This window comes from Mustela putorius, unplaced genomic scaffold, assembly GCF_011764305.1.
Source record: "Mustela putorius furo isolate JIRA1106 unplaced genomic scaffold, ASM1176430v1.1 tig00000095_pilon_pilon_pilon, whole genome shotgun sequence".
NCBI lineage: Eukaryota > Metazoa > Chordata > Mammalia > Carnivora > Mustelidae > Mustela > Mustela putorius.
The window spans coordinates 23,948,878-23,975,699 of NW_025421280.1; the positions used below are offsets into that span (position 1 = coordinate 23,948,878).

The 26,822-nt window shown below is 41.5% G+C and overlaps 1 protein-coding gene across 1 annotated transcript in view; it reads left to right on the forward strand.

Moving 5' to 3' along the window:
* The window catches only part of LOC101682504 (SREBF chaperone), a 70,132-nt gene that overhangs the window by 10,080 nt on the left and 33,230 nt on the right, over nt 1-26,822 (forward strand). The window contains exon 2 of the mRNA XM_045080592.1: nt 26,007-26,226. Coding sequence (XP_044936527.1) covers nt 26,105-26,226 — 122 coding nt within the window. The 5' untranslated portion in view covers nt 26,007-26,104. The remainder of the gene's footprint in view (nt 1-26,006; nt 26,227-26,822) is intronic.

Consider the following 26,822-nt stretch of genomic DNA (forward strand, 5'->3'; position numbering starts at 1 on the left):
AGTCATTCCTGACCAGTTCAAGAGGGAATAAGAATGTAGGTAGCTGGCATTATGGAAGAAAATCTTTAATGTATTTGTTGATGTCCAGTTGTGAAGAGGGGCAGCATCATGTACTTGGTTACTTGTTAATACAATTTTGTCTTTCCTTCAATCTGGGTGTTGCTGTGCCATCCCAATGATTTTTTTTTTAAGGTTTTATTTTTTTATTTGACAGAAAGAAACAGCGCATGTGTAAGAGAAAGCACCAGCAGGGGGAGCTGCAGGTAGAGGGAGAAGCAGGCTCCCCACGGAGCAGGGACCCTGACTGGGTTGTGACAGGGGCAGGGGGAATGGGGGGTGGGTGGGGAGGGCTCAATCCTAGGACTCACAGGTTATGCCCCAGTAGAAGGCAGATGCCTTCGACTTAACTGACTTCGACTTAACTGACTGAGCCACCCAGGTGCCCCCAATTATTATTCTAAATGTGGCAGTAATCATTCTCTTGAATATATGTATTTTCACGCTTCACGTTCTCTGAAATCAGCTTTCATTCGTGAACTGAAACTTATTTCTCTTTTCAGTACTTTTAACTTACTCTGCTGAGCATTCTTCTGGCTATTTGCCTAATTTTGATGCTTACAGAAGCAGAATTTCGTGTCCTAATCATCGGTCTACTTTACAAAGCAACTTTCAGGAAAAGCTTCTTTTCCCCAAGGGTGAACTGTTAGCAACAGTGGACTAGTTTAACCCAGTGAACAGACCTGCAGTGACTTTCCGCTCGGCACCAGGTGAGGTGCTGGGTGCTCTAGGGAACACAAAAGTGATTCAGCAGTGACCTTCTTCCTGAAGAAACCACAATCAATCAGAGGAGGCTGAAAGAGAATGAACGCAGGCATAATGGAAATACACAGTTACGGAAGCTCAGAGACGGAGGCCACTGCTTCCACAGGGAAGCGTTCAATATTGTTAATTTCAGCTTTTCGCTGCAGTAATAGATTCACATGGCAGAAAATTCAAAAGGAACAACAGTATACATGGGAAAGCTTCCCTTCCATTTTGCCCCTGGCCCCCATCCTCTCCCTAGAGGCAGCCAGTGTTACCAGTTCTCTAGTATCTGTTCAGGGGTGTTCTTTGCATGATGCAGACAAACACACAGAGAGCTCTTTTCTTTTACATGAAAGTAGCACACTATGTCCCTCACTTTTTTGTCTCTTTGTGATAATTTGTTGTCAATACATAAGAGTTTTCTCATTGTCTTTCACAATTGGATAATAGTCCACAGTCAGGATGTGCTTTTCTTTAGCCAGAGCTCTCCTGACAGACATACAAGGTGTTGTAAATTTTGCTAGTTTAGAAACACTGAGTTGCCTTCTATATATAGCATCCTTTGATGCATGGCCAAGTACATCTGCCTGGTCACTTAACCAGGAGCGGCATTGCTGTGTTAGTGAGTATGTGCTTTTGTAAAATTGTTAGCTCTTACCTGATCAGCCTCCATTAGAGGCTCGGTGCCTGTGTGCTCCTCAGCTGTATGTGGCTGTGCCTATTTCTGCACACCTCACCAGCACCGGGAGAGCGCATGGTTCAGTATTTACCTGTTTGATAGGTGAAAAAATTGTTTCTTTGTGTATATTTTTTTTCCCCAAAACTCAATTTTCCCTATAGAAAAGTTAAAAGAGTAATAGAGTGAACGTTCATATCGGGGTAGTTTTAATTTGTAGCTCTCCCTTTGCTCTAAGATTGAGGGACCATTTCCATTTCCTTTGCCCATTTTTCCTTTGGGCTTTGGTGTTTTTAACATTGATTTTGTAAAAATCTTTGATTTATGAAGAAACTTAGCACTTTGTTGGTGATAAAAATTGCGGTTATATTTTTCCAGATTGTTATTTCTTTTTATTTAGGATGGTTTTGTCATGAAAAAAAATTAGTTCTTTATTGGGTCATATTCATTGGACTTTTAAGGCTTCTGGGTTCTTTGTCATACCTAGAAAGAGCTTCCCTAGTAGAAGAGTATGAAAAATTACCCTGTGGTTTCTTAAAGTACTTTTTAAATTTCATTATTTTCCTTTATATCTTTTATCCATTTGGAATTTGAGAAGACACCTTGTATGTCTGTCAGGAGAGCTCTGGCTAAAGAAAAGCACATCCTGACTGTGGACTATTATCCGATTGTGAAAGACAATGAGAAAACTCTATGTATTGACAACAAATTATCACAAAGAAAAGAGCTCTCTGTGTGTTTGTCTGCATCATGCAAAGAACACCCCTGAACAGAAGAGTTGAGAAGCTCCAATTTAATTTTTTCCCAAATGGCCACCCATTTGTTGCAACACCTTGTAATGAGTAATCCATCTTTCCTCCCACTGGTCAAATGTCCTTTACTGTATGTGATCTACTTTGCCACATGTTGAATGAATTTGGGTCTATTTGTGGACTTTCTGTTCTACACATTAATCTGTGTGTTTATGTTTGGGTACACATTGTTTTAATTACTCTGGCTCTAGAGCATGTTTTGATATTTGGTAAAGTTAATTATCATTCATTGCCTTTAATTTTCAGAACTTTCCTGGCTATGTTTGTTTTTCTGTATGAACCCTAAGATAAATCTGTTTCCAAAAAAAAAATCCTTTTTGTTTTTCTTGGCACTGTGTTACATTTTTAGGTTAATGTAGGATGAGTGATATTTAGGTGATGAGTCTTCCCCACTAAGACTGTATGCCTTTTTCTTTGAGTCTTCTTTCATGTCCCTCTGAGTTTGAGAGATTTCTTGGCATTTCTTGTTAAGTTTATTCCCAGAGCTTTTTTTGTTTTTAGTGTTGTCAAAGTATTTTATCTTCTACCTTCTTGTTGATGTATGTGAAGGCATGGATTTCTGTATGTTAATTTTCACTACCTGCCAGTAGTGAAAGGTAAAGGTTTTCAGCCGATTTTCTATATTAGAATATACTCCACAAATAATGATCATTTTATTCTTTTCTAGTTGCATGCCTGTGTTTTCTTCCCATCGCCTAATTGTGATCACTGGCACCTCCACAGCACTAGTAAATGGTGGTGATGAAGTGCACAGGCTTGTTTGGTCTTTGAATCTGATGGGAATTACTCTAATGTGTTCCCAATGGGGTTGATTTGGCTTTGGGGTTGAGAAGGAAATAGTTGAAGTCTGTGTGTGTCTGTCTGTCATCTGTCTATATGTAAGTATAATATAAATGGCAGGGTTTCCTTCTTTTCTCATGGCTCAGTAGTATTCCATTGTAAATCTCCACTACATCATCTTTATCCATTTACCTGTTCACAAACAATTAGGTTGTTTCCATAACTTGGCTATTGTGAATAATGCTGCGCTAATGGGGATGCAGATAGCTATTCATGATAATGATGTTGTTTGCTTTGGATATATACCCAGAAGTAGGATTGCTAGATTATAGGTTTAGTTTGGTTTTTAATTTTTTAAGGAATATTCATATTGTTTTCTGTAATGATTGTACCAGTTTACTACCAGCAATGTACAAGCATTCCCTTTTCTCCACATCTTTCCCAACACATGTTTTCTGTTGTCTTTTTACTTATTTATTTTTTTAAAAGTAGGCTTCACGCCCAGCGTGGAGCCCAATATGGGGCCCGAGCTCAGAACCTTATCAGTCAGATGCTTCATTGACTGACCCCCCCTGGGCACCTCATCTGTTGTCTATTTATTTAGTTATTTATTTGGGGGTGGGCAGAGAGAAAATCTTAAGCAGGCTCCACATCCAGCCTGAGTCTGATGCATGGCTGGATCTCACAACCCTGAGATCATGACCTGAGCTGAAATCAAGAGTTGAGGATGCTTAACCGACTGAACCACCCAGGAGTCTCCGTAAACAAAAGCCATCCTAGTAGTTTTGCTCTGCATTTCCCTGATGATTAGGGGTGTTGAGTACCTTTCCATGTATCTGTTAACCATTTTTATATCTTTTTTGTAGCTATTAACAAATTATTGTTGCTGTAGTTATTTTTAATAATTTTGTCTTTTAACGGTTATGTTGGAATTAAGTGATTAACACATTACCATATTAGAGTTTTCTGAATGACTGTATACTTGCCTTTACCCAGTGTATATTTTCATGTTACTAATTATTGTCCTTTCACGTCAGCTTGAAGAACTCCTTTCAGCATTTCTTGTAAAGCAGGTCTAGTGGTGATGAACTTTGGGCTTTTGTTTGTCTGAAAAAGTCTTTATTGCTCCTTCATTTCTGAAGGACAGCACAGCTTGATAAAGTATTCTTGCTTGGCAGTTTTTTCTTGCAATACTTTGTAGGGTTTTTTGCTTTTTGTTTTAAGTTTTTATTTGAATCATGTGGTGCTCATCACAAGTGTGTGCCTCAGTCCGCATCACCTGTTTCACCCCTCCCCCCACCCTTTCCCCTCTGGTCACCATCAGTTTGTTCTCTATAGTTAAGAGTCTGTCTCTCTCTCTCTCTCTTTTTTTTTTAACCCTTTGCTTCTTTGTTTTGTTTCTTAAATTACACATATGAGTGAAGTTATATGGTATTTGTCTTTCTTTGACTTATTTCACTCAGTATTATACTCTCTAGCTTCATCCATGTTACTGCAAATGGCAAGATTTTGCTCTTTTTTGTGACTGAATACTTTTCCATTGCATGCATATACCACAGCTTCTTTCTGCATTCATTCATCTAGCGACAGACACTTGGGCTGCTTCCATATCTTGGCTATAGCAAATAATGCTGCTATAAAAATAGGGATGCATGTATCCCTTTGAATTAATGTTTTTGTATTTTTTGGGTAGATACCTAGTGTGATTGCTAGATACTGGGTAGTTCTGTTTTTCATTTTTTGAGGAATCCAGTGGTCTGAGGAACCACTCTTTTCCACAGTGACTATACCAGTTTGCATTCCCACCAACAGTACCTGAGTGTTCATCCTTCTCCACATCCTCATCAACACCTGTTTTTTCTTGTGTTTTTGGTTTTAGCCATTCTTATGAGGTGTTATCTTATTTTGGTTTTGATCTGCATTTCCCTGATGATGAGTGATGTTAAGCATCATTTCATGTCTGTTGGCCACCTGGATGCCTTCTTCATAGAAGTGTCTGTTCATGTCTCTTGCCTATTTGTAAACTGGATTATTTGGTTTTTGGGTGTTGAGTTTTATAAGTTCTTAATATATTTTGTTTTTTTTTTGTTTGTTTGTTTGTTTGTTTTTTTTTTAAGATTTTATTTATTTATTTGACAGAGAGAAATCACAAGTAGATGGAGAGGCAGGCAGAGAGAGAGAGAGAGAGAGAAGCAGGCTCTCTGCTGAGCAGAGAGCCCGATGCGGGACTCGATCCCAGGACTCCGAGATCATGACCTGAGCCGAAGGCAGCGGCTTAACCCACTGAGCCACCCAGGCGCCCCAATATATTTTGAATGCTAACCTTTTAAAGGATATGTCATTTACAGATATTTTCTTCCAGTCCGTAGGTTGCCATTTAGTTTTGTTGATTGTTTCCTTCACTGTGCAGAAGCTTTTTATTTTGATGTTGTCCCAAAAGTGTATAGTTTTGCTTTTGTTTCTCTTACCTCAGGGGATGGACTGATCTAGAAAAAAGTTGCTAGAGCTGGTGTCAGAGAAATTTACTGCCTGTGCCCTTTTCTAGGATTTTTATGGTTTTAGATCTCACATTTAGGTCTTTAAACAGTTTTTAATTTATTTTTTTGTATGGTGTAAGAAAGTGGTCTGGTTTTCCCAATAGCATTTGTTGAAGCATGTGTCCTTTTTCCCACTGAATAGTCTTTCCTGCTTTGTCAAAGATTAATTGACTATATAATTGTGGGATTCTTTCTGGCTTCTGTATTCTATTCCATTGATGTGTCTATTTTTGTGCCAGTACCATACTGTTTTGATTACTACAGGTTTGTAATATGACGTGAAGTCTGGAATTGTGATGTCTCCAGCTTTGCTTTTCAAGATTTCTTTGGCCATTTGGGGTCTTTTGTATTTCCACACAAATTGTAGGATTATTTGTTCTAGCCCTGTGAAAAATGCTGTTGGTATTTAAAAAAAAAAAAAAGATTTTATTTATTTATTTGAGAGGGAGAGAGAGAGCATGAGAGGGGAGAAGGTGAGAGGGAGAAGCAGACTCCCCCTGGAGCTGGGAGCCAGTTGTGGGACTCGATCCTGGGACTCTGGGATCATGACCTGAGCCGAAGGCAGTGGCTTAACCAACTGAGCCACCCAGGCACCATACTATTGGTATTTTGATAGGGATTGCATTAAATGTATAGATTGCTTTGGATAATTTAGACATTTTAACAATATTTATTCTTCCAATCCTTGAACATGGAATGTTTTTTCATTTTTTTGTGTCATCTTTGATTTCTTTCTTACAGGTCTTTGCCTCTTTGATTATATTTATTACTAGGTGTCTAATTTGGGTGCAATTGTAAATGGGATTTTTTTCTTAATTTTTCTTTTTGCTGCTTTATTATCGATGTACAGAAATGCAACAGATTAGGGTGCGTGGGTGGCTCAGTCAGTTAAGCATCTGGCTCAGGTCATGATCTCAGAGTCATGGGATGGAGCCCCACATCAGGCTCCTTGCTCAGTGGGGAGTCTGCTTCTTCCTTTCTCTGCTCCTCCTTGATGCTCATGCGTGCACTCTCTTTCTCTCAAATAAATAATCTTTTAAAAAATGTAACAGATTTTGCGGGGCGCCTGGGTGGCGCAGTGGATTGAGCCTCTGCCTTGGGCTCAGGTCATGGTCTCAGGGTCCTGGGATGGAACCCCGCATCGGGCTCTCTGCTTGGCAAGAAGCCTGCTTCCCTTTCTCTCTCTCTGTCTGCCTTTCTGCCTGCTTGTGATCTCTGTCTGTCAAATAAATAAATAAAATCTTAAAACAAAATGTAACAGGGGCACCTGGGTGGCTCACTTGTTGAGTGTCTGCCTTCAGCTCAGGTCATGATCCCAGCGTCCTGGGATCAAGCCCCGCATCAGGCTCCCTGCTCAGTGGAAAGCCTGCTTCTTCCTCTCCCACTCCCCCTGCTTGTGTTCCCTCTCTCGCTCACTGTATCTCTCTCTGTCAAATAATAAATAAAATCTTTAAAAAAAAAATGTAACAGATTTCTGTACATTGAATTTGTGTCCTGCAACTTTACTGAATTCATTTATCAGTTCTAGCAGTTTTCAGGTGTAGGTTTTTGGGTTTTGTGTATGTAAGTATCATGTCATCTGCAAGTAGTGGAAGTTTGACTTTGCTGATTTGGATTATCTCTTTTTGTTGTCTGCTTGCTGTAACTAGGACTTTCAGTACTATGTTGAATAAAAGTGGTGACAGTGGATGTCCTTGTGTTTTTCCTGGCCTTAGGGGAAAGGCTCTCAGTTATTCCCCACTGAAGATGACATTAGCTGTGGGTTTTTCACATATGGCCTTTATTAAGTTGAGGTATGTTCCCTCTAAACGTACTTCCTTGAGAGTTTTTTCTTTTTTTTTTTTTGAGGGTTTTTATCTTGAGTGGATGTTGTACTTTGTCAGATTCTTTTTCTGGATCTACTGAAATGATCATACGGATCTTATCCTTTCTCCTATTGATGTGATGTATGTGATGTATTACGTTGATTGATTTGAGAATATCAAACCACCCTTGCAACCCAGGAATAAATCCCACTTAATCGTGGTGAATGAATTTTTTTTTTTTTAAGATTTTATTTATTTATTTGACAGAGAGAGATCACAAGTAGGCAGAGAATCAGGCGGCGGGAGTGGTGGAGGGGGGGAAGCAGGCTCCCCGCTGAGCAGAGAGCCTGATGAGGGGCTCAATCCTAGGACCCTGAGATCATGACCTGAGCTGAAGGCAGAGGCTTAACCCACTGAGCCACCCAGGCACCCCTGATTTTGTTTTGTTTTTTTTTTTTTTTTACCCCTGATTTTTAAAAAAATGTATTGTTGAATTCAGTTTGCTAGTATTTTGTTGAAAATTTTTGTATCTGTGTTCCTCAGGGATATTAGCTTGTAGTTCTTCTTTTTTGTGGTGTCTTTATCTGATTTTGGTAACAGAGTAATGCTGGCCTCATAGAATAAGTTTGGAAGTTTTACTTCCTCTTTTTTTTTTTTTATAATAGTTTGAGAAGAATGGGTATTAACTCTTCTTGGTAGAATTCGCCTGTGAACCCATCTGGTCCCAGACTTTTCTTTCTTTGGAGTTTTTTTTTTTTTTTTTTTTTTTTACTAATTCAGTTTATTTGCAGGTAATTGGTCTGTTCAGATTTTCTATTTCTTCCTGTTTCAGTTTTGGTGGGTTATATGTTTCTAATAATTTACCCATTTTTTTGATAAATTATTAGGATAAATTATTAGGTTGCCCAATTTGTTGGCATGTAATTTTCCACAGTCTTTTTTATGTGGTGTTTGTTTTTATTTTTTCTCTCTCGTTTGTGATTTTATTTATTTGGGTCCTTTCTCTTTTTGTCTTGATAAGTCTGGCTAGAGAGTTATCAATTTTATTGTCCCCCCCCCCGCCCCCACCCAAAGAACCAGCTCCTGGTTATGTTGAGTAGTTGTTGTTGTTGTTGTTGTTGTTTTCCCCTTTTAGTTTCTATATCATTTATTTCTGCTCTCATCTTTATTGTATCCTTTCTTCTTCTGGTTTTAGGTTTTGTTTGTTCTTTTTCTAGCTCTTTTAGGTGTAAGGTTAGGTTGTTTGAGATTTTTCTTGCTTTTTGAGCAAGTAGGCCTGTATTGCTATAAACTGCCCTCTTAGGACTGCTTTCACTGTATCACAGAGGTTTTGAACCATTGTGTTATCATATTCATTTGTTTCCATGTTCTTTTTCATTTCTTCTTTTATTTCTCAGTTGGCTCATTCGTTGTTTAGTAGCATGTTATTTAACCATGTATTTGTGGTCTTTCCAGATGTTTTATTTTGATTGACTTCTAATTTCATAGTGTTGTGATCAGGAAAGATGCATGGTATAATTTTGATCTTTTGTTGAGGCTTGTTTTGTGGCTTAATATGTGATCTCTTCTGGAGAATGTTCCATGTGCACTTTGAAAAGAATGTGTATTCTACTCTTTTAGGATGGAATGCTCTGAATATATCTGTTAAATGCATCTGGTCCGGTGTGTCATCCAAAGCCCTTGTTTCCTTGTTGATTTTCTTTACTTTTTCTTTTCTTTTTTTTTTTTAAGATTATTTATTTATTAGAGAGAGAGAGAGCACACGCACAAGTGGGGGAGCAACAGTCAAAGGGAGAAGCAGACTCCCTGCTGAGCAGGGAGCCTGATGCAGGACTCTGTCATGACCTAGGATCATGACCTGAGCTGAAGGCAGTTGCTTAACCACCCAGGCTCCCCCTATTACTGTATTATTATCAATTAGTTTTTTTAAATGTTTGTTGTTAACTGTTTTATGTATTTGGAAGTTCCCATGTTGGGTTTATAAATACTTATAATTGTTATATCTTCTTGTTGGATTGTTCTCTTCATTATAGTATTCTTCTTTGTCTCTTGTTACAGTCTTTGTATTAATGTCTATGTTTTCCGATATGAGTGTTGGTACTCCAACTTTGTTTTGACATCCATTTGCATGATAAATGTTTCTCCATCCCCTCACTTTCCAGCCTGCAAATGTCTTTAGGTATAAAATAAGTCTCTTGTAGGCAGTATGTAGATTTTATTATTATTATTATTATTATTCATTCTCTTATTCTGTGTCTTTTTATTGAAGTGTTTAGTCCATTTACATTTGAAGTAATTATTGATAGATATGTATTTATTACTGTTTTGTTACTTGTTTTGTGGTGGTTTCTGAAGATTTTCTCGATTCTTTCTTTCAGGGTATGCTAGTTTTCTTTAGTACTCTATGTGGATTTCTTTCTCTGTATTCTTTGCATATTTCTTAGTGGTTTTTGATTTGTGGTTACCATTACGTTTGTAAATTATATTTTTTCCATATAGCAGTTTATGTTAAGTTGATGGGCATATAAGTTTGAACCCATTCTTTACTCCTCTCCATGTTTTAGGTATATGATGTCATATTTTACATCCTTTTGTTTTGTGTTGTTTAATTTTTTTTTTTTTACAGAAATATTTCTTTTTATTGCTCTTGTATTTCCTACATTCATGCTATTGGTTTTGGCCTTTTCTTTCTACTCAAAGAATCCCCTTTAATATTTCTTGCTCGGGTGATATAGTGGTCATGAACTCCTGTAGTTTTTGTTTGTCTGGGAGACTTTTTTTTTTTTTTTTTAGATTTTATTTATTTAGTTGATAGAGAGGCACAGCGAGAGAGGGAACACAAGCAGGGGGAGTGGGAGAGGGAGAAGCAGGCTCCCCCCCAAGCAAGGAGTCCAATGCAGGGCTCGATGCCAGGACCCTGGAATCGACCTGAGCCGAGGGCAGATGCTTAATGATTGAGCCCCATTGTCTGGGAAACTCTTTATCTCTCCTTCTATTCTGAATGACAGGCTTCCTGGACAGAGTATTCTTGGCTTCAGGTATTTTCTGATCAGCACTTCGAATATATCATGCCACTTCTTTCTGGCTTGCAAAGTTCCTGCTGAAAAATCCACTGTTGGCCTTATGGGGTTTCCTTTGTATGTAACTGTTTTTGTTTGTCTTCCTGCTTTAAATATTTTTTCTTTACCACTATATTTTGCCATTTAAAAAATTTTTATTATTATTTTTAAAGATTTTATTTATTTATCTGACAGACTGAGATCACAAGTAGGCAGAGAGAGAGGAGGAAGCAGGCTAGCCGCTGAGCAGAGAGCCCGATGCAGGGCTCCATCCCAGGACCCTGGGATTATGACCTGAACCGAAGGCAGTGGCGTTAACCCTCTGAGCCACCCAGGCGCGCTATATTTTGCCATTTATTTTTTAATTTTTTAAAGATTTTGTTTATTTATTTGACAGAGTTCACAAGTAGGCAAGGAGAGAGAGAGAGAGAGGAGGAGGCAGGCTTCCTGCTGAGCAGAGAGCCTGATGTGGGGCTTGATCCCAGGACCCTGGGATGGTGACCTGAGCCAAAGGCAGAGGCTTTAACCCACTGAGCCACCCAGGCGCCCCTGTTTTGCCATTTTAATTACAATATGTGATGTGTAGGTGTGGATCTGTGTTTGTTGATTTTGTTGGGGGTTCTTCGTGCCTCCTGGATCTGGATGTCTGTTTTCTTTCCCAGATTAGGGATGTTTTCAGCTGTTATTTCTTCATATAAATTCTCTGTCTCTCTTTCTGTCTGTTTGTTTTTGGGATTCTTACAAGATGGAGGTTATTAAGTTTGATGGAGTCACTGAGTTTCCTTAGTCTGTTCTTGTTTTGCATAATTATTTTTTCTCTCTTTTGTTAAGCTTGATTACTTTCCATTACTTTGTATTCTAGGTCATTAATTCGTTTCTCTGCATCCAGCCTTCTGTTCATTCCATCAGGTGTGTTTCTCATTTCATTTATTGAGCCCTTTATCTCTGCTATGTTGTTCCTTTGCTCTGTGTTTATGGTTTCACTGATGTCCTCCACTCTTTTTTTTTTTTTTTAAGATTTTTATTTATTCATTTGACACAGAGATCACAAGTAGGCAGAGAGACAGGCAGAGAGAGAGGGGGAAGCACGCTCCCTGCTGAGCAGAGAGCCTGATGTGGACCTCAATACCAGGACCCTGAGATCATGACCTGAGCCGAAGACAGAGGCTTAACCCACTGAGCCACGCCCAGGCACCCCTGATGTCCTCCACTCTTAAGGCCAGGGAGTATCCTTATGATTATTGCTTTAGGGGTTTTTAGTTTTTGTTTTTAGTATATGTGCTGCCAGAGCAAGCTCTTGTTTTTTGTTTGTTTTGTTTATTTGTTTTGTTTTTAAGTAAGTTCTATGCCCGATGTGGGGCTTGAACTCATAACCCTAAGATCAAGAGGGGTGTGTTCTACCAACTGAGCCAGCAAGGTGCCCCATGATCATTGTTTTAAATTGTTTATCAAGGGCGCCTGGGTGGGTTAGGCCGCTGCCTTTGGCTCAGGTCATGATCTCAGGGTCCTGGGATTGAGCCCCACATCGGGCTCTCTGCTCAGCAGGGAGCCTGCTTCCCTTCCTCTCTCTCTGCCTGCTTCTCTGCCTACTTCTGATCTCTCTCTGTCAAATAAATAAACTCTTAAAAAAAAATAAATTGTTTATCAAGCATGTTACTTATATCTGTTTCACTCAAGTCTCTGACCATGGTCTTAACCTGTTTCATCTAGGACAGATTCCTCTGTCTTCTCATTTTGTGTGAATCCCTTTGCCTGTTTCTCTGTGTTAGGAAAGCCAGCTACATCTCCTGTTCTTTAGTTTAATGGCTTTATGAAGAAGAGGTCACGTAGTGCCCTACAGCGTAGTGTCCCCTGTTTTGAAGGCCTGGTACTTCTGGGACTGTCTCCATTGTATGCTCTGTGTGCTCTGCTGTTGTATCCTGGCCACTTTATCCTTCAGGCTAGTCTGTCGAGGCTTTCTTTGACTGTTGTGGGCAGGGTTTGGTGCCTGGCCTGAATGTTGTACTTTTTAACTTGGTGTGCTCTGGCCTGCTTGTGAAATGAGATCTGTTGCTGCAGCTGGAATTGAGGCCTCACAGAATGACTGGGTTGGGAGACATGGTGTGGGCAGGGGTTTGGGCCAGTCATCTAGGGGAGGGCACCCCCCAACACCTGAGCTGGGACTGAGGTAAGCATGACTAGGGAGGGTTCTTCCACTTCAGTGCAGGGAAGTGGGTAGTGGGAGGGAGGTTGGTATAAGCCAGTTAGGTAGGGAATGTGCTCACTACACTGGTTCCTAGTGGTGGCTCTGCGTTTATGCTGAGAGGTGGAGGAGGGAGATGGTGCTGTCCAGTTCCCATGTTCCTGGCGGGAGAGGGGGTGTCTCTGTGAATGCTGCCTCCCTAGGACATGCTCCCAGATGAGCAGCTAACCTCCCCACCGTGTGCCCCAGGCACTCTTCAGATCACGGTTTCTAGGCCATATGTCAGCAGACTATTTGCCCTGCCTCTTCTCAAGAGTAGGCCAGTGACCTCTCAGCCCTTCCAGAGGTAAACATGCTGATCTTTAAAACTCTAGGCTTTAAGCCCCAGTCATTTCAAGAACACACAAGATTTGGACTGTCATGCTTTGCAAGGCAATTGCTATGGGGATTTGTTTTCCCCACGCACCCCTGCGTGTGCTCGTCTGTCTCTTGTCCTTCTTGCCTGTGGTTCCCTCCCCACTGCAGTAACCACGCTCCATTCCTCTCCCGAACTGCATCTCTGCACTTCCTGTCCTCTTTGATGTGGTCTCTTCTCTACCTTGAGTTTTGGAGTTTTTTCTGCCAGTCTTCAGATCAATTTCTGGGGTAGTGAGGATAATTTGATAGTTATCTAATTGTATTTGTGAGACCAGGCAAGCCTAGGGCCCTCCTGCTTCTCTGTCATCTTCCTCAGTCAGTCTCTTACAGCATTTTGAATACATCATCCCACTCTCTCTTGGCCTAAATAGTGTTTCTGCTGAGAAATCCACTGATAGCCTTGTGGGGGTTTCCTTGTAAATGTGAAGAATTTTTGTTCTCTTGCTGCTTGAAAAATTCTCTTTGATTTTAGATGGCTTTATTATAGTTTGTCTTGGAGATCTTTTTGGGGACCTATGAGCTTTATGAATGTGGATGTCTAAATCTCTCCCCAGACTTAGGAAGGCCTCAGCCATTGATTATTTATTTTTATTTATTTTTCAAAAATATTTTATTAAATTTTCTGACAGATAAGAAGAGAGGGAACACAAGCAGGAGGAGTGGGAGAGGAAAAAGCAGGCTTCCCACTAAGCTGGGAGCCAGATATGGGGCTTGATCCCATGACCTGAGCCAAAGGCAGGTGCTTAACCACTGAGCCACCAGGGTGTTGTCCCCCTCACCCCCACCATTGTTTCTTTAAATAAGGTTTCTGTCCTTTTCTTCTGTTTCCCTTTTGGGATGCCAACAATGTTTAGATAGTTTCTTTTGATGGTATCTCATAATTCACATAGGCTTTCTTTTGTTATTTTTTTCTTTTGTTCTTTTCTGGATAATTTTAAGTGACCTGTGACTTCACAGAATCTTCTGTTTTGATCACATCTGTTTTTGGTGCTCTCTACTGCATTTTTCATTTCACTCGTTGCATTCTTCACCTCCAGGATTTCTTGGATCTTTTTAATAATTTCTTTCTCTCTGTTAAAACAACTTCTCATTTTGTTTGTGTATTGTTTACTGATTTCATTGAATTGTCTTTCTGTGTTTCCCTATAGCTCACTAAGCTGAAATCTTTATTAGGTAGATTGCAGATCTCTATTTCTTTGGGGTCAGTTACTGGAAAATTACTGTGTTCCTTTGGTGATGTCTTGTTTCCTTGATTTCATGTTCCTGGGTATCTTACGTTGCTATCTTTGCATTTGAAGAAGCAATCACCATCTCCAGCCTTGACTCATTGGCCTTGGGAGAGAAATATCTTCTGTCAACCTGCTGGGATCCTGAGGCTTTCCCAGTGAATGACAATTGTATTATCAGATATTCCCAAACACTTTTTATCTTTTTTTTTTTTTTTTCAAAGTAGTCTCCACGCCCAGCAGGGAGCCTGTTGCAGAACTTGACCTCAACTACCCTGAGATCCAGACTTGAGCTGAGACCGAGAATCAGATGCTTAATTTAAGAAACAAAACAAGGGCGCCTGGTTGGCTCATTGGGTTAAAGCCTCTGCCTTCAGCTCAGGTCATGATCCCAGGGTTATGGGATCAAGCCCTGCATCAGGCTCTTTGCTCAGCAGGGATTCTGCTTCCTCCTCTCTCTCTCTCTCTGCCTGCCTCTCTCCCTACTTATGATCTCTATCTGTCAAATAAATAAAATCTTCAAAAAAAAAAAGAAAAAAACAGATGAATGTAGGGCAAGGGAAGGAAAAATAAAATAAGATGACAGAGGGAGGCAAACCATAACAACTCTTAACTCTAGGAAAATAGGAAAATTGAGTTGCTGGAGGGGAGGTGGGGGGGGAGATGGGGTAACTGGTTGAAGGGCATTAAGGAGAGGATTTAATGTAATGAGCACTGGGTGTTGTATGCAACTGATGAATCACTCAATTCTACCCCCGAAGCTAATAATATATGTTAACTAAATTGAATAAAAAAAAAAAAAGTCAGATGTTTAACCAACTGAGCCATCCAGGTGCCCCTCCAAATGCTTTTTAAATAGTTATCACGTTTTAGAATCAACGTATACAAAATGTACAGAAGATTTTTATAACAGTTTATTTATTTTATTTTATTTTATTTTTTTAAAGATTTATTTATTTATTTGACAGACAGAGATCACAAGCAGGCAGAGAGGCAGACAGAGAGAGAGGAGGAAGCAGGCTCCCTGCTGAGCAGAGAGCCCGATGTGGGGCTCGATCCCAGGACCCCGGGATCATGACCTGAGCCGAAAGCAGAGGCTTTAACTCACTGAGCCACCCAGGCGCCCCTATAACAGTTTATTTATTTTAAATACTTAATTAATTTATTTGACAGAAAAGGAGAGATAACGAGAGCGGAATACAAGCAGGGGGAGTGGGAGAGGGTGAAGCAGGCTTCCCCTGAGCAGGAAACCCCATTCGGGGCTCGATCCCAGGGTCCTATTATCATGACCTGAGCGGAAGCCACACCCTTAATGACTAAGCCACCCAGGTGCCCCTTGTAACAGTTTAAAAACTAAATATAAATGTTGGCAACATATAAAGAAAGAAGCATCACAGTAACTAAAATCAGAAATAAATTCCAAAACTACTTGAATATAAATATGTGTGTACTACTTTTATAATTGAAAAGCAATCACTGTTGTGGCTGCTAATGGAGAACTTTGGGGTAATACTCTATTTCTTGATGCGAGTGTTGTTTAGATTAATGGCTGTGTTTACTTTCATGGAGCTGTATGCTTATAATTTGTATACTTTTTTGTAATATTTTATGCTAAATTTGAAAAGTTTATTTAAAATAAAGGTAGTACTCGGGGTGCCTGGGTGGCTCAGTTGTTAAGCATCTGCCTTCGGCTCCGGTCATGATTCTGGAGTCCTGGGATCGAGCCCCGCATTGGGCTCCCTGCTCAGTGGGAAGCCTGCTTCTCCCTCTCATGCTCCCTCTGCTTGTGTTCCCTCTCTCTCTGTCTCTCTCTCTGTCTCTTTGTGTGAAATAAATAAGATCTTAAAAAAAAAAAAAAGGCAATACTCATCATAAAAAATGTAAAAGTACAGAAAGTTGACTTGAAATATTTCTCCACATACCTTATGCCACATGAAGATCAACAACCAGTACTAACATTTCCCTCCATTTTTCGGCTGTGCATTTTTGGCCTATAACCTTTATTTCATTATTTCAGACATTATTTCAGACTGTAGAAACAGTACATGCTCTGTGTGGAAAACTTGGTAAACACAATAAGGCACCACATCTCACAATGGAATGATAAGATTGACAGAAAGATGCCAATAGGCATAGTATAGCAATTCAGATTCTTTAATGACAAAGAATCCAGGAATTTATGAAGATATTTACATTAAGAACTGAAAGGGTTCTGATTCTGGTCAAGATGTAGTAAGAACATCCTGTCCTTTCTCTCTGACTGAATCCGACTAAAATCCCTGGATCAGTTGAGTACCCTGGAAGATAAATGACAGCAGATGGATTGGGGAAGGAAAACGTTTTTATTTTTTGTTTCCATACAATACCATCCAGCCTGGGCTCAGAGGTAGCACAAAACCTGGAACTGGGCACTGGGTGCGGACAGAAGAAGGTCTAAGAGAACCCCCCTCTTTCTAGTCTCGGGAGCAGGAAAGGGGATTCCTATGGGACAGGGGAGGGAGGTAGAGGAAGAGAATCTCTGATTTTTGTTTGCTCCCCTCCCTCTCCCCCCCGCCATTTTCTCCTGCCCTGGCCCCGGTGAAATACTGTAGCAGCAGAGGCAGTAGTGACATGGGCAGCCAGACTGGAGAGGAATCCTTTATTTAGGGGGATTATGGTCCCAGGAGCATGGAGAGAGATTCACTGAATTTATTTTGTCTCTTCTCGCCGGTTTACTAGAGGTGATCACAGTTGTGGTAGGTGCTCAGCAGAGAAGCTAAAGCTTTCCCTTTCTACCCAAAAGACTGGGAGCTGGAAAGTGTCAGGAAGATTGCAGAGAGGAAGGAACTCAACAAAGGGAACCCATAGTATTGTGTATGAACTCCTGGGCTCTCCTGTGAAATAGCATGGGTGCATCTGACTCTGAACAGTAAGCTGAGAGCCTAGAAGAGCAGACTACTGCCCAAGTCCTCTGCTGGCCACTGCAGGGTATGCCTGGGACAGATCAAAGTAGTACTGCAAGAGTTGTGCGAACTAAACTGACATTAGAACACAGCCCACACTGTACCCCTGGGGATAAAAATATATGTTTATAAATAATTAAAAATTAAAAAAAAAAAAGAACACAGCCCACAAAAGATGGGTAGGAGCTTGTGGATTGGGCCTACTTAAGTTAATTACTGTTAAGACAAACAAAAATCCAACATTTTCCATTCCACCTTAACAAGATCCAGGTTAATATAGCGTAATATCTAGAAATACAGAATTGCTCCACATACGAAGAGTCAGGAAAATCTTACTCTCCTAAGGAGAAAGGACAGATGGGAACCATGACATGATCCAGATGTTGGGCTTATCAAAGACTTTCAGGCAGAAAGTAGAATTAAATTATAATTAAAACTCCCCTTTAAGAATTGAGGGTGAACACTTTTGAAACAAATGGAAAATTACATATTTAAATTTTAAATCGGAAAACTTATAACTAAAACTAAATTTAAAAATTCATGAAATGGGGACGCCTGAATGGCTCAGTTGGTTAAGCAGCTGCCTTCGCCTCAGGTCATGATCCCAGCGTCTTGGGATCGAGTCCCACATCAGGCTCCTTGCTCCGCAGGGAGCCTGCTTCTCCCTCTGACTCTGCCTTCCACTCTGTCTGCCTATGCTTGCTCTCGCTCGCTCTCTCTCTGACAAATAAATAAATAAAATCTTTAAAAAAAAAAAATTCATGAAATGACCTCAGTAACAGAGGCGGGGGTATTGGAAGAGCCAGTTAACTCAAAGACGGAACAATGAGAATGATCCAGTCCAACCCAGCAGGAATTAAACTGAGGAAAAGTACACGGAGCTTCAGGGAGTTATGGGACAATATGAGAGGGCTTAGCTTTCATGTTATGGAAACCGCCAAAGGAGAGGCAGGCGATGGGAGTGGTACAGAAAACTGAAGAAATTATGGAAAGGAAGAAATAATGTGTCTCTATTTGCAGATGACATAATAATCAACTTAGAACTTCCCAGGGAATCCATGAAAAAGATTCTAGGTAATTGGGGCACACGGGTGGCTCAGTTGGTGAAGCGTCTGCCTTCGGCTCAGCTCATGATCCCACGGTCCTGGGATCAAGCCCCACATTGGGCTCCCTGCTCAGCAGGGAACCTGCTTCTCCCTCTCCCACTTACCCTGGTGTTTCCTCTCTTGCTGTGTCTCTCTGTCAAATAAATAAAGTCTTAAAAAAAAAAAGACTGTAGGTAAAATAGTTTGTGTGTGTGTGTTTTTTTTTAATTTTATTTATTTATTTGACAGACAGAGATCACAAGTAGGCAGGGAAAGCAGGCAGAGAGAGAAGAGGAAGCAGGCTCCCTGCCAAGCTGAGAGCCAGTTGCGCTCGATCCCAGGACCCCGGGGAACATGACCTGAGTCAGAGGCTGAGGCTTTAACCCACTGAGTCACCCAGGTGCCCCAGTAAAATAGTTTTGAATGGGAGGAAACACAGTACCCATTTCAAGACTTATTTTATAGCTACAGTAATCAAAACTGTGTAGTATTAGTAGAGCGATAGACACATAGATCACTGGAACCGAACAGGAAACCCAGAAATAGACTCGCATAAGTACAGCCAACTGCTTTTTGACTGAATGTTTGTGACTCCCCCAAATTCACATGTTAAAATCCTAACCCTAGTGTGATGCTACTAGGAATTGGGGAACTTTGGAAGGTCATTAGGTAGAAGGGGTGGAGCCCTCACAAATGGGATCAGTGCCCTCATAAAAGGGACACCAGAGAGCTCGGAATTTTCCTTTCTGCCATAAGAGGACACAGAAGATGGCCCTCTATGAACCAGGAAGTAGGCTCTGCCCAGAAATGTAATCTGCTATGATCTTGATTTTGGATTTCCCAGCCTCCAGAACTGTGAGAAAGAAATGTATTTTGTTTAAGCCACCTTGTGCATGGTATTTTCAAATGCTATAGAAGCTCAAACAGACTAAGATGTGCCAAAGCAATTCAGTGGAGGAAGGGTGGTCTTTTCAGCAGTTGGTGCTGGAATAATTTGATATCCATGGGACCAGGGGGAGGGGGAAAACAACCTAGGCCTAAGCATCACATTTTACACAAAAAGAAATTCAAATGGATCATAGATTAGTTGTAAAACTATAAAAACATTGGGGAAAAAATAAGAGAAAATTTTCAGAAGTACAGCTTGGTGAAGAATTCTTACACATGACAAGTAAAGCATGATCCATAAAAGAAAAAAGTGGGTAAACTAGACTTCATTGAAATTAGAAACTTTGATTCTATCAGAATTTGTGGAAAGAATAAGACAAGAGACAAGTGGGCTCAGTGGGTTAAACATCTGCCTTCGGCTCAGGTCATGAACTCAGGGTCCTGGGACTGAGCCCCATATTGGGCTCTCTGCTCAGCGGGGAGCCTGCCCCCCACCACCTGCCCTATCTCTCTGCCTACTTGTGATCTCTCTCTCTGTCAAATAAATTTTAAAATCTTAAAAAAAAAAAAAGGAAAAAGACAAGCTACAAAGACTCAGTGAAACATATCAGACCAAGACTCATATTGAAAGAATATAAGGATATCTCAACAATTCCTAAATACCCAGTGGATCAAAGAAGAAAACACAAGTGAAATGAGAAAATACTTTGAGATGAATGAGAACAAAAATCACAACATATGGAAGCTTACAGGATGCAGCTGAAGTAGTGTTTGGAGGGAAACTTACAGCTGTAAATGCCTGTATTAAGAAAGAAAGAAGATACCAAGTCAGTAAGCTCAACTATTAACTACTTTAAGAAACCAGAACAGGGGGCGCCTGGGTGGCTCAGTGGGTTAACCCGCTGCCTTCGGCTCAGGTCATGATCTCAGGGTCCTGGGATCGAGTCCCGCATCGGGCTCTCTGCTCGGCAGGGAGCCTGCTTCCCTCTCTCTCTCTCTCTCTGGCTACCTCTCCGTCTACTTGTGATTTCTCTCTGTCAAATTAATAAATAAATTCTTTAAAAAAAAAAAAAGAAAGAAAGAAAGAAACCAGAACAGGAAGAGCACAAATAAGCCCAAGACAAACAGAAGGAAGAAATAATGAAGACTAGAGTAGAAGCAAATGAACAGAGAATAGGAAAACCAGAGTAAGTAAAATAAAAAATTGATTCTTTTAAAAGATCAACCAAATTGGTAAGCCTTTAGCCAGAATGACCAAGAAAATAAGATTCATATTACTAGAATTATTCATGAAAGTGGGGACATTACTACCAACTTTCCAGAAGTAAAAATGAGTGTAAGGAAATACTATGAACAATAAATATGATGCCAGTAAGTTAGTTAGCCTGGATGAGATGGACAGATCCTGAAACATACAAAGAAAACTTACTAAAGAAGGAATAGAGGGACGCCTCCCTCCCTCGTGCTCTCTTTCTAAAATAAATAGATAAAATCTTTTTAAAAGTAGAATACCTTTTTTGTTTTTTTCTTTTAAGAGGACTAGAAAGAAAGGGGTTGGGGGGAAGGGCAGAGAGGGAGAGAAAATTCAAGCAGGCTACATGCCCAGCATTGACCCTGATCGAGGGCTCAGTCTCACAACCCTAAGATCATGACCTGAGCCCAATTGGACACTTAACTGACTGAGCCACCCAGGTGCCCTAAGGAGAAATAGAAAATCTGAGTAGCAGAAAAACAGGGAAAGAGGTTGAGTTAATCTTAAAATTTCCCACTTAAAAAAACAAACAGGGTGCCTGGGTGGCTCAGGGGGTTAAGCCGCTGCCTTCGGCTCAGGTCATGGTCCCCGGGTCCTGGGATCGAGCCCCACATCAGGCTCTCTGCTCTGTGGGGAGGCTGCTTCCTTCTCTCTCTCTGCCTGCCTCTCTGCCTACTTGTGATCTCTGTCTGTCAAAAAAAAAAAAAAAGAAGAAGAAGAAGACCACCTCTCACTCTTAAGCTCAGGAAGCAAACTGAGGGTTGCTGAAGGGAAGGAGGTGGGGGGGATGGGGTGGCTGGGTGATGGACATTGGGGAAGGTATGTGATGTGGTGACCGCTGTGTATTGCATAAGACTGATGAATCACAGACCTGTACCCCTGAAACAAATACTATATTATATGTTAAGAATTTAAAAAAAAAAAACAAAACTTAAAAAAAAACCAGACCCTCTCAAGATAGGAACAGAAGAGGTCTTCCTCAGCCTGGTGAAGACATCTATGAAAAACTTTGATGTGCTATCATATTTAATAGTAAAAAAATGAATGTTCTCTTCCTAAGCTCAGGGTTAAAATGAGGACTCATTCTTACCACTGCAATTCAGTGTTGTGGTAGAAGTTCTAGCCAAGACAAAAAAGACTATTTTTTTTTTAAATTATTATTGTAATAAAAACACATAACATAAAATTGACCATCTTGACCATTTTAAGTATACAATTTAGTAGTGTTAGTATATCACACTGTTGTGAAATAGATTTCTAGAACTTTTTCATCTTACCAAACTGAGATTCTAAAGTCATTTTTTAAAATGTTAATGCATTTGTTTTTTGTTTTTTATTATGTATTATTTAATGACTTTACCAACCTTATTTAGCCAAGACAGTTTTTTTTTTTTAGGTTTTTTTTTTAAAGATTTTATTTATTTGACAGAGATCTCAAGTAAGTGGAGAGGCAGGCAGAGAGAGAGAGAGAGGAGGAAGTAGGCTCCCCACTGAGCAGAGAGCCCGATGCGGGGCTCGATCCCAGGACCCTGAGATCATGACCTGAGCCAAAGGCAGAGATTTAACCCACTGAGTCACCCAGGTGCCCCAGATTTTTTTTTTTTAATTTAACAGAGAAATCTCAAGTAGGCAGAAGTAGATAGAGGGGCAGACAGATAGAGAAGGAGAAGGAGACTCCCTGCTGAGCAGAGAGGCGGATATAGGGCTCTATCCCAGGACCCTGGGATCATGACCTGAGCCAAAGGCAGAGGCTTAACCCACTGAGCCACCCAGCCGCCCCAGCCAAGAGAGTTTTATAAGAAAAATAAAAGGCGTCCAGATAAGAAAAGAGATTAAGCTAACACGGTTTGCAAATGACCTGATCTCGTGTATGTAATATCCTAAGACATACACAGACACATAGCTGAGAGGCATGTGTTCAGTGTCACTTGTCCTTAGGGAAATGTATTTTAAGACCCAGTTAGTTATCAGTACGTACTTAGCATAGCCAAAATAAAAAACAGTGGAAATACCAAACGATTCTAAATGATGGCAGATGAGAAGAAATCTCTTATGCTGCTGGAGGAAATGTAAAATGGTACAAGCACTCTGGAAAGTATTTTGGCAGTTTCTTAGAAAATTTCAACGGGCCATACTACCTAGCAGTTTCACTTCTAGGCGTTTATTCCAGAGAAATGGGATAGTCAGTAAACCTTTGTGGTAAAAACAAGCATGATAGGTCCATTGTGGCTGAAGCTTGGGGGAGATGGTGAATATTTCCAACAAACAGTCCTGAAAAGCTGTGGGACAGAGCCTGTAGTCTATATAGTTTTTTTTTGTTTGTTTGTTTTTTGTTTTTTACATCTTTTTTCCTATTACCTCCACCTCTCTTGGGTCTTTGGCACATTTATTTTTCTTTTTTTTTAAAGATTTTATTTGTTTATTTGACAGAGATCACAAGTAGGCAGAGAGGCAGGCAGAGAGAGGAAGGGAAGCAGGTTCCCTGCTGAGCAGAGAGCACAATGTGGGGCTCGATCCCAGGACCCGGGGATCATGACCTGAGCTGAGGGCAGAGGCTTTAATGCACTGAGCCACCCAGGTGCCCCTCTTGGTTGATTCTTATTAGGTGTGACTTGTTTGAAGAGAATTTTAAGTGTTGGGTGTTTGGTGAATATAGGCACAAAAAGATAATCATTTAAATTTTATATTAATGTATATATGTGGATTTTTCTGTAAGTTTCACATGTATTTTCTCATTCGGGGCCTGTTCAGAACTGTGGGGATCTCAGGCAAGCTGATGACAGAGTGGGATGAACTTGCCTCCCTGCTCTGTCCTTAGGGACCGACACATTCCATTCCTAGGGCCCTTCATTTTCTGAGCCAGAGTGTCTGACTTGATCCAGGCTTGTCCTCTATAGAATTCCTCAGGGCTGTTCTGACTGGTTCTAGCAGTTTTTTTCTTTATGTGGACAACTCTGTAATTTAGGTGTCTAATAATGAACTTCTTTGTTTTTGCTTATAGTGGGGTCTCTAGCAAAGGCAGGCTGTGGGATTGTTTATGTTTTCATGTAATGTACACTTTGGCCTCCTGGGCCTCCATCCTTTCCACATGTTGTGTCTCTTTATTTTTTTTTTTTTTATTTATTATTTTATTTTATTTATTTATTTGTCAGAGAGAGAGAACGAACAAGAGAGCCAGCACAGGCAGGGAGAATAGCATGCAGAGGAAGACGCAGGCTCCCTGCTGAGCAAGGAGCCCCATGTGGGACTCAAGGGCTCATGACCCAAGCCAAAGGCAGAGGCTTAATGACAGAGCCACCCAGGCCTCCCATGTTGTATCTCTTTAAATTCAGGAAGCAGAGCTGTAGATTTTGATATGAAGAAACCTATTAAGTATGGGGCAATGTAGGAAAAACAGGTTTTTGGATCACATAGAAATTTTGCTTTGGAGTAGCTTTGCATTAAAATTGTATGCAGTGGAATAGAGATGAATAATGTCTCCTCTTGGTAGGTTCAGGTAGGTTGGCTGTGTAATCAAGTAGAATTTGCATTTTTTTTGGCCTTGTTTTCTGGGTGCTATGAAAATTAACAATTAGTATAACTGGTAATATTAAGATCAGTGGGAGCTGAAATTAAGATCATGTCAGAAAGAGTTGTGTTGGCTGCAGACTGGAAGTGAATTAGATCGTTTTTTTCTTCTCTAGTTGCACTGGTGAAAGCAGGACTGCAGAGGTGGCAGAGAAGGAGATTGGCATCACAAAATCAGAATTTTTTGGAGGGCTTGGTTTTGTGACACTTGAGGGAAGAGATGTGAGACTTGCCAGAGGACTGAGGTTGGAAGAGGTACAGTTGGTTTCTGGCCTTCAGTCTTTGGGGATCCCTGTGATAGTGTCTCTCTCCCCGCAGGTGAACATCTCATCAGTGTGTGTATCCCCACCCGCACCCCAGGGGCAGGATGGAGGGCCAGGGAGCAGGAGCAGAAACACTGCTTCCCGGGGTCCTGGTGTCTGTTGGGGGGTGAGCACTAGTGCGGGTCGCCCCTGGTGGGTGCTCTGCTAGACACCTCTCTGACATGCCGGGCTCCAGTTGAGCCTTGTGAATGGCTGAGCTACCGGAAACAGCTCTGCTGCTGGGGCCAGCAGCTGCCACCTGCAGGCTCCTCTATCCTGAGCCTGTTGAGTTGACCCACAGAGGGTTCTATATCCTTAGAAGGTTGCTGGGCTGGAAAATTGCATATGCACGTAAAGCTTGTGTTTCCTGGAAGGTGGAAGGGGTGTTAGCCATTCATCTTCTTGAGAGCTGGCTATGCTGTGACGCCTTTGGCCTCTCCTTTCTGGTCTTGACGCTTCTGGAGAGTCACCTCTTTGGCCTAGGTTTCCATCAGTGAGCCTGATCAAGCCAGGACACAAGTTTGGGCACGTTCCCTATAACACAGACCGAAGAAAATGGCAACATGGAGCAGGAGATATGGATTTCTATTTTAGGGTAACAGTGGAGAGCTTGTAATGAAGGGAATTCTAGAACCTTGGGCCTTTGCTGGAGTTTTCTATTCTGATTTTATTGGTTTAAGGTTTTCTACTTGGAAGCAACAGAAGTTAATTTTGGCTCACACAGGCAGAAAGAGGATTTATTGGAAGGATATACAGTGGCTCACAGACTGGAAAGAAAAGCTGCTGAGCATCGTCTTCAGAAGGTGCTCGCATCAGAGGAGCCATGATCTTGGGAGCAGGAACCTATTGGGGTTGAATAAGCACCAGCACATATAGTTCCTATTTCTTTTTGCTCAGAAGTCAAAGTCCAGGGACAGAGGCCAACCACCTGGCCTGGTGTGGGTCAGGGAGGGGCACCTTGACTGACAGCGCGTGTCCAGGCCCAATCCCGTGGAGGGGGGTGGTTCTTCTGTGGCACAAAGACAGGGGCTGAGCAGGCCGCCACACGACTGTGTCCCAGTCTGACTGGGAGCAGTAGCTTCCTCTAATGCTGCTGCCACCATGAAATGTGTTTTCTGTCAGAAGCCTGGGCTTTTTGGTGTTTTTTATGTTAAAGGATAACTCTGCTGAACATTCCTTGCCAGTGAAATACTCTCTGTGCAAGAATGTGTTTTCTGAGGGGTCAGGCCTATGTAAAGTTTTTCTGGAAATCCCAAGGATTTCTTTCAGTCTGACCTGTGCCCAGAGAAAGGGTGGGGAGGATGTCCAGAATCCCCCTTTGTCAGAGAGCAGCTGAAGGTGATGTCTGCTACCCAGGTGTGCTTTCCTGTGTCACCTGTGGGAACAGTGCCCTCTTGAGGGAGTGGTCTTTTAGAAATGCCTGTATGGGAGAGGGTTGAGAGTTCATCATCAGAGCTAGAGGGGCAGTTTTTGGCTCTTAGGTTAGACTGACTGAGAAACTGCCCACCGTTAGAGCTGACCAGAGGGGGTGTGTGCGTGTGTGTGTGTGTGTGTGTTGGGACTGATGTCTCCAGACCTTGCATGTAGGCATCCTCAAACATGTCTCCAGCCACGCCTCACAGCTCCCTCCCCCAGCAGCGCCAGTGTGCTGACTTGTCTCCCTTCTTGCCAGGTACCAGCCGATGGTGTCCATTGTCCGTGCTGTCCAGCGCACACCAGGCTGATCCATGGTCACTTTCCGGGATGGCAGCAAGGTGACTTCAGCTGAGGATGACCCTGACTGAAAGGCTGCGTGAGAAGATATCTCAGGCCTTCTACAACCATGGGCTGCTCTGCGCATCCTACCCGATCCCTATCATCCTCTTCACAGGGCTCTGCATCGTAGCCTGCTGGTATGTTTCTGAGTTGTGCTGGATAGGGTAGGCCACTGTGTTGGGACAGCAGATTTCCTAATCCTGATTGCTCTGCAGCCCTTGGACTGTGTATACTTTTTACACAATGAAACTGGACGTCCATCGGAGCTGGTGGGTGGAGAGTTCGAGTCCTGAGGTGTTTAGCCGCTAGACTGAAAACGGTTCAGGCTGGCCCCGGCTTAGGCATTCGCCAGACTTGTTCATGTCATTAGTAGTCTATTTCTACTTCTAAGAAACTGGAAGATAATTGAAAGGCATGATCTTGTAATATTCCTTCTCCACAGCGACACTTTCATTTTGGTACCTGGTCAAGAGCAGGAGCATTCGAATGTTTTAAAACAAAATCCATTTGAACAGTCCTTGGACACCCTCGTGCAGGCTCACACAGAGACTTGGTTCTCTGCTCTCCAGTCATTTTCTGATGTTTACAAGGAGCCTGTTTCTGACCTCTTACTGATTCTCAGGGCCTGCTGTGCTCCCCGAGGACTGTCGTGCCTGCTGTAGCCGCCTTCGATTCACGTCTGTCTTTCTGTTACAGAGCCTCACAGAAGCCGAAGGCTACAGCTGATGATGAC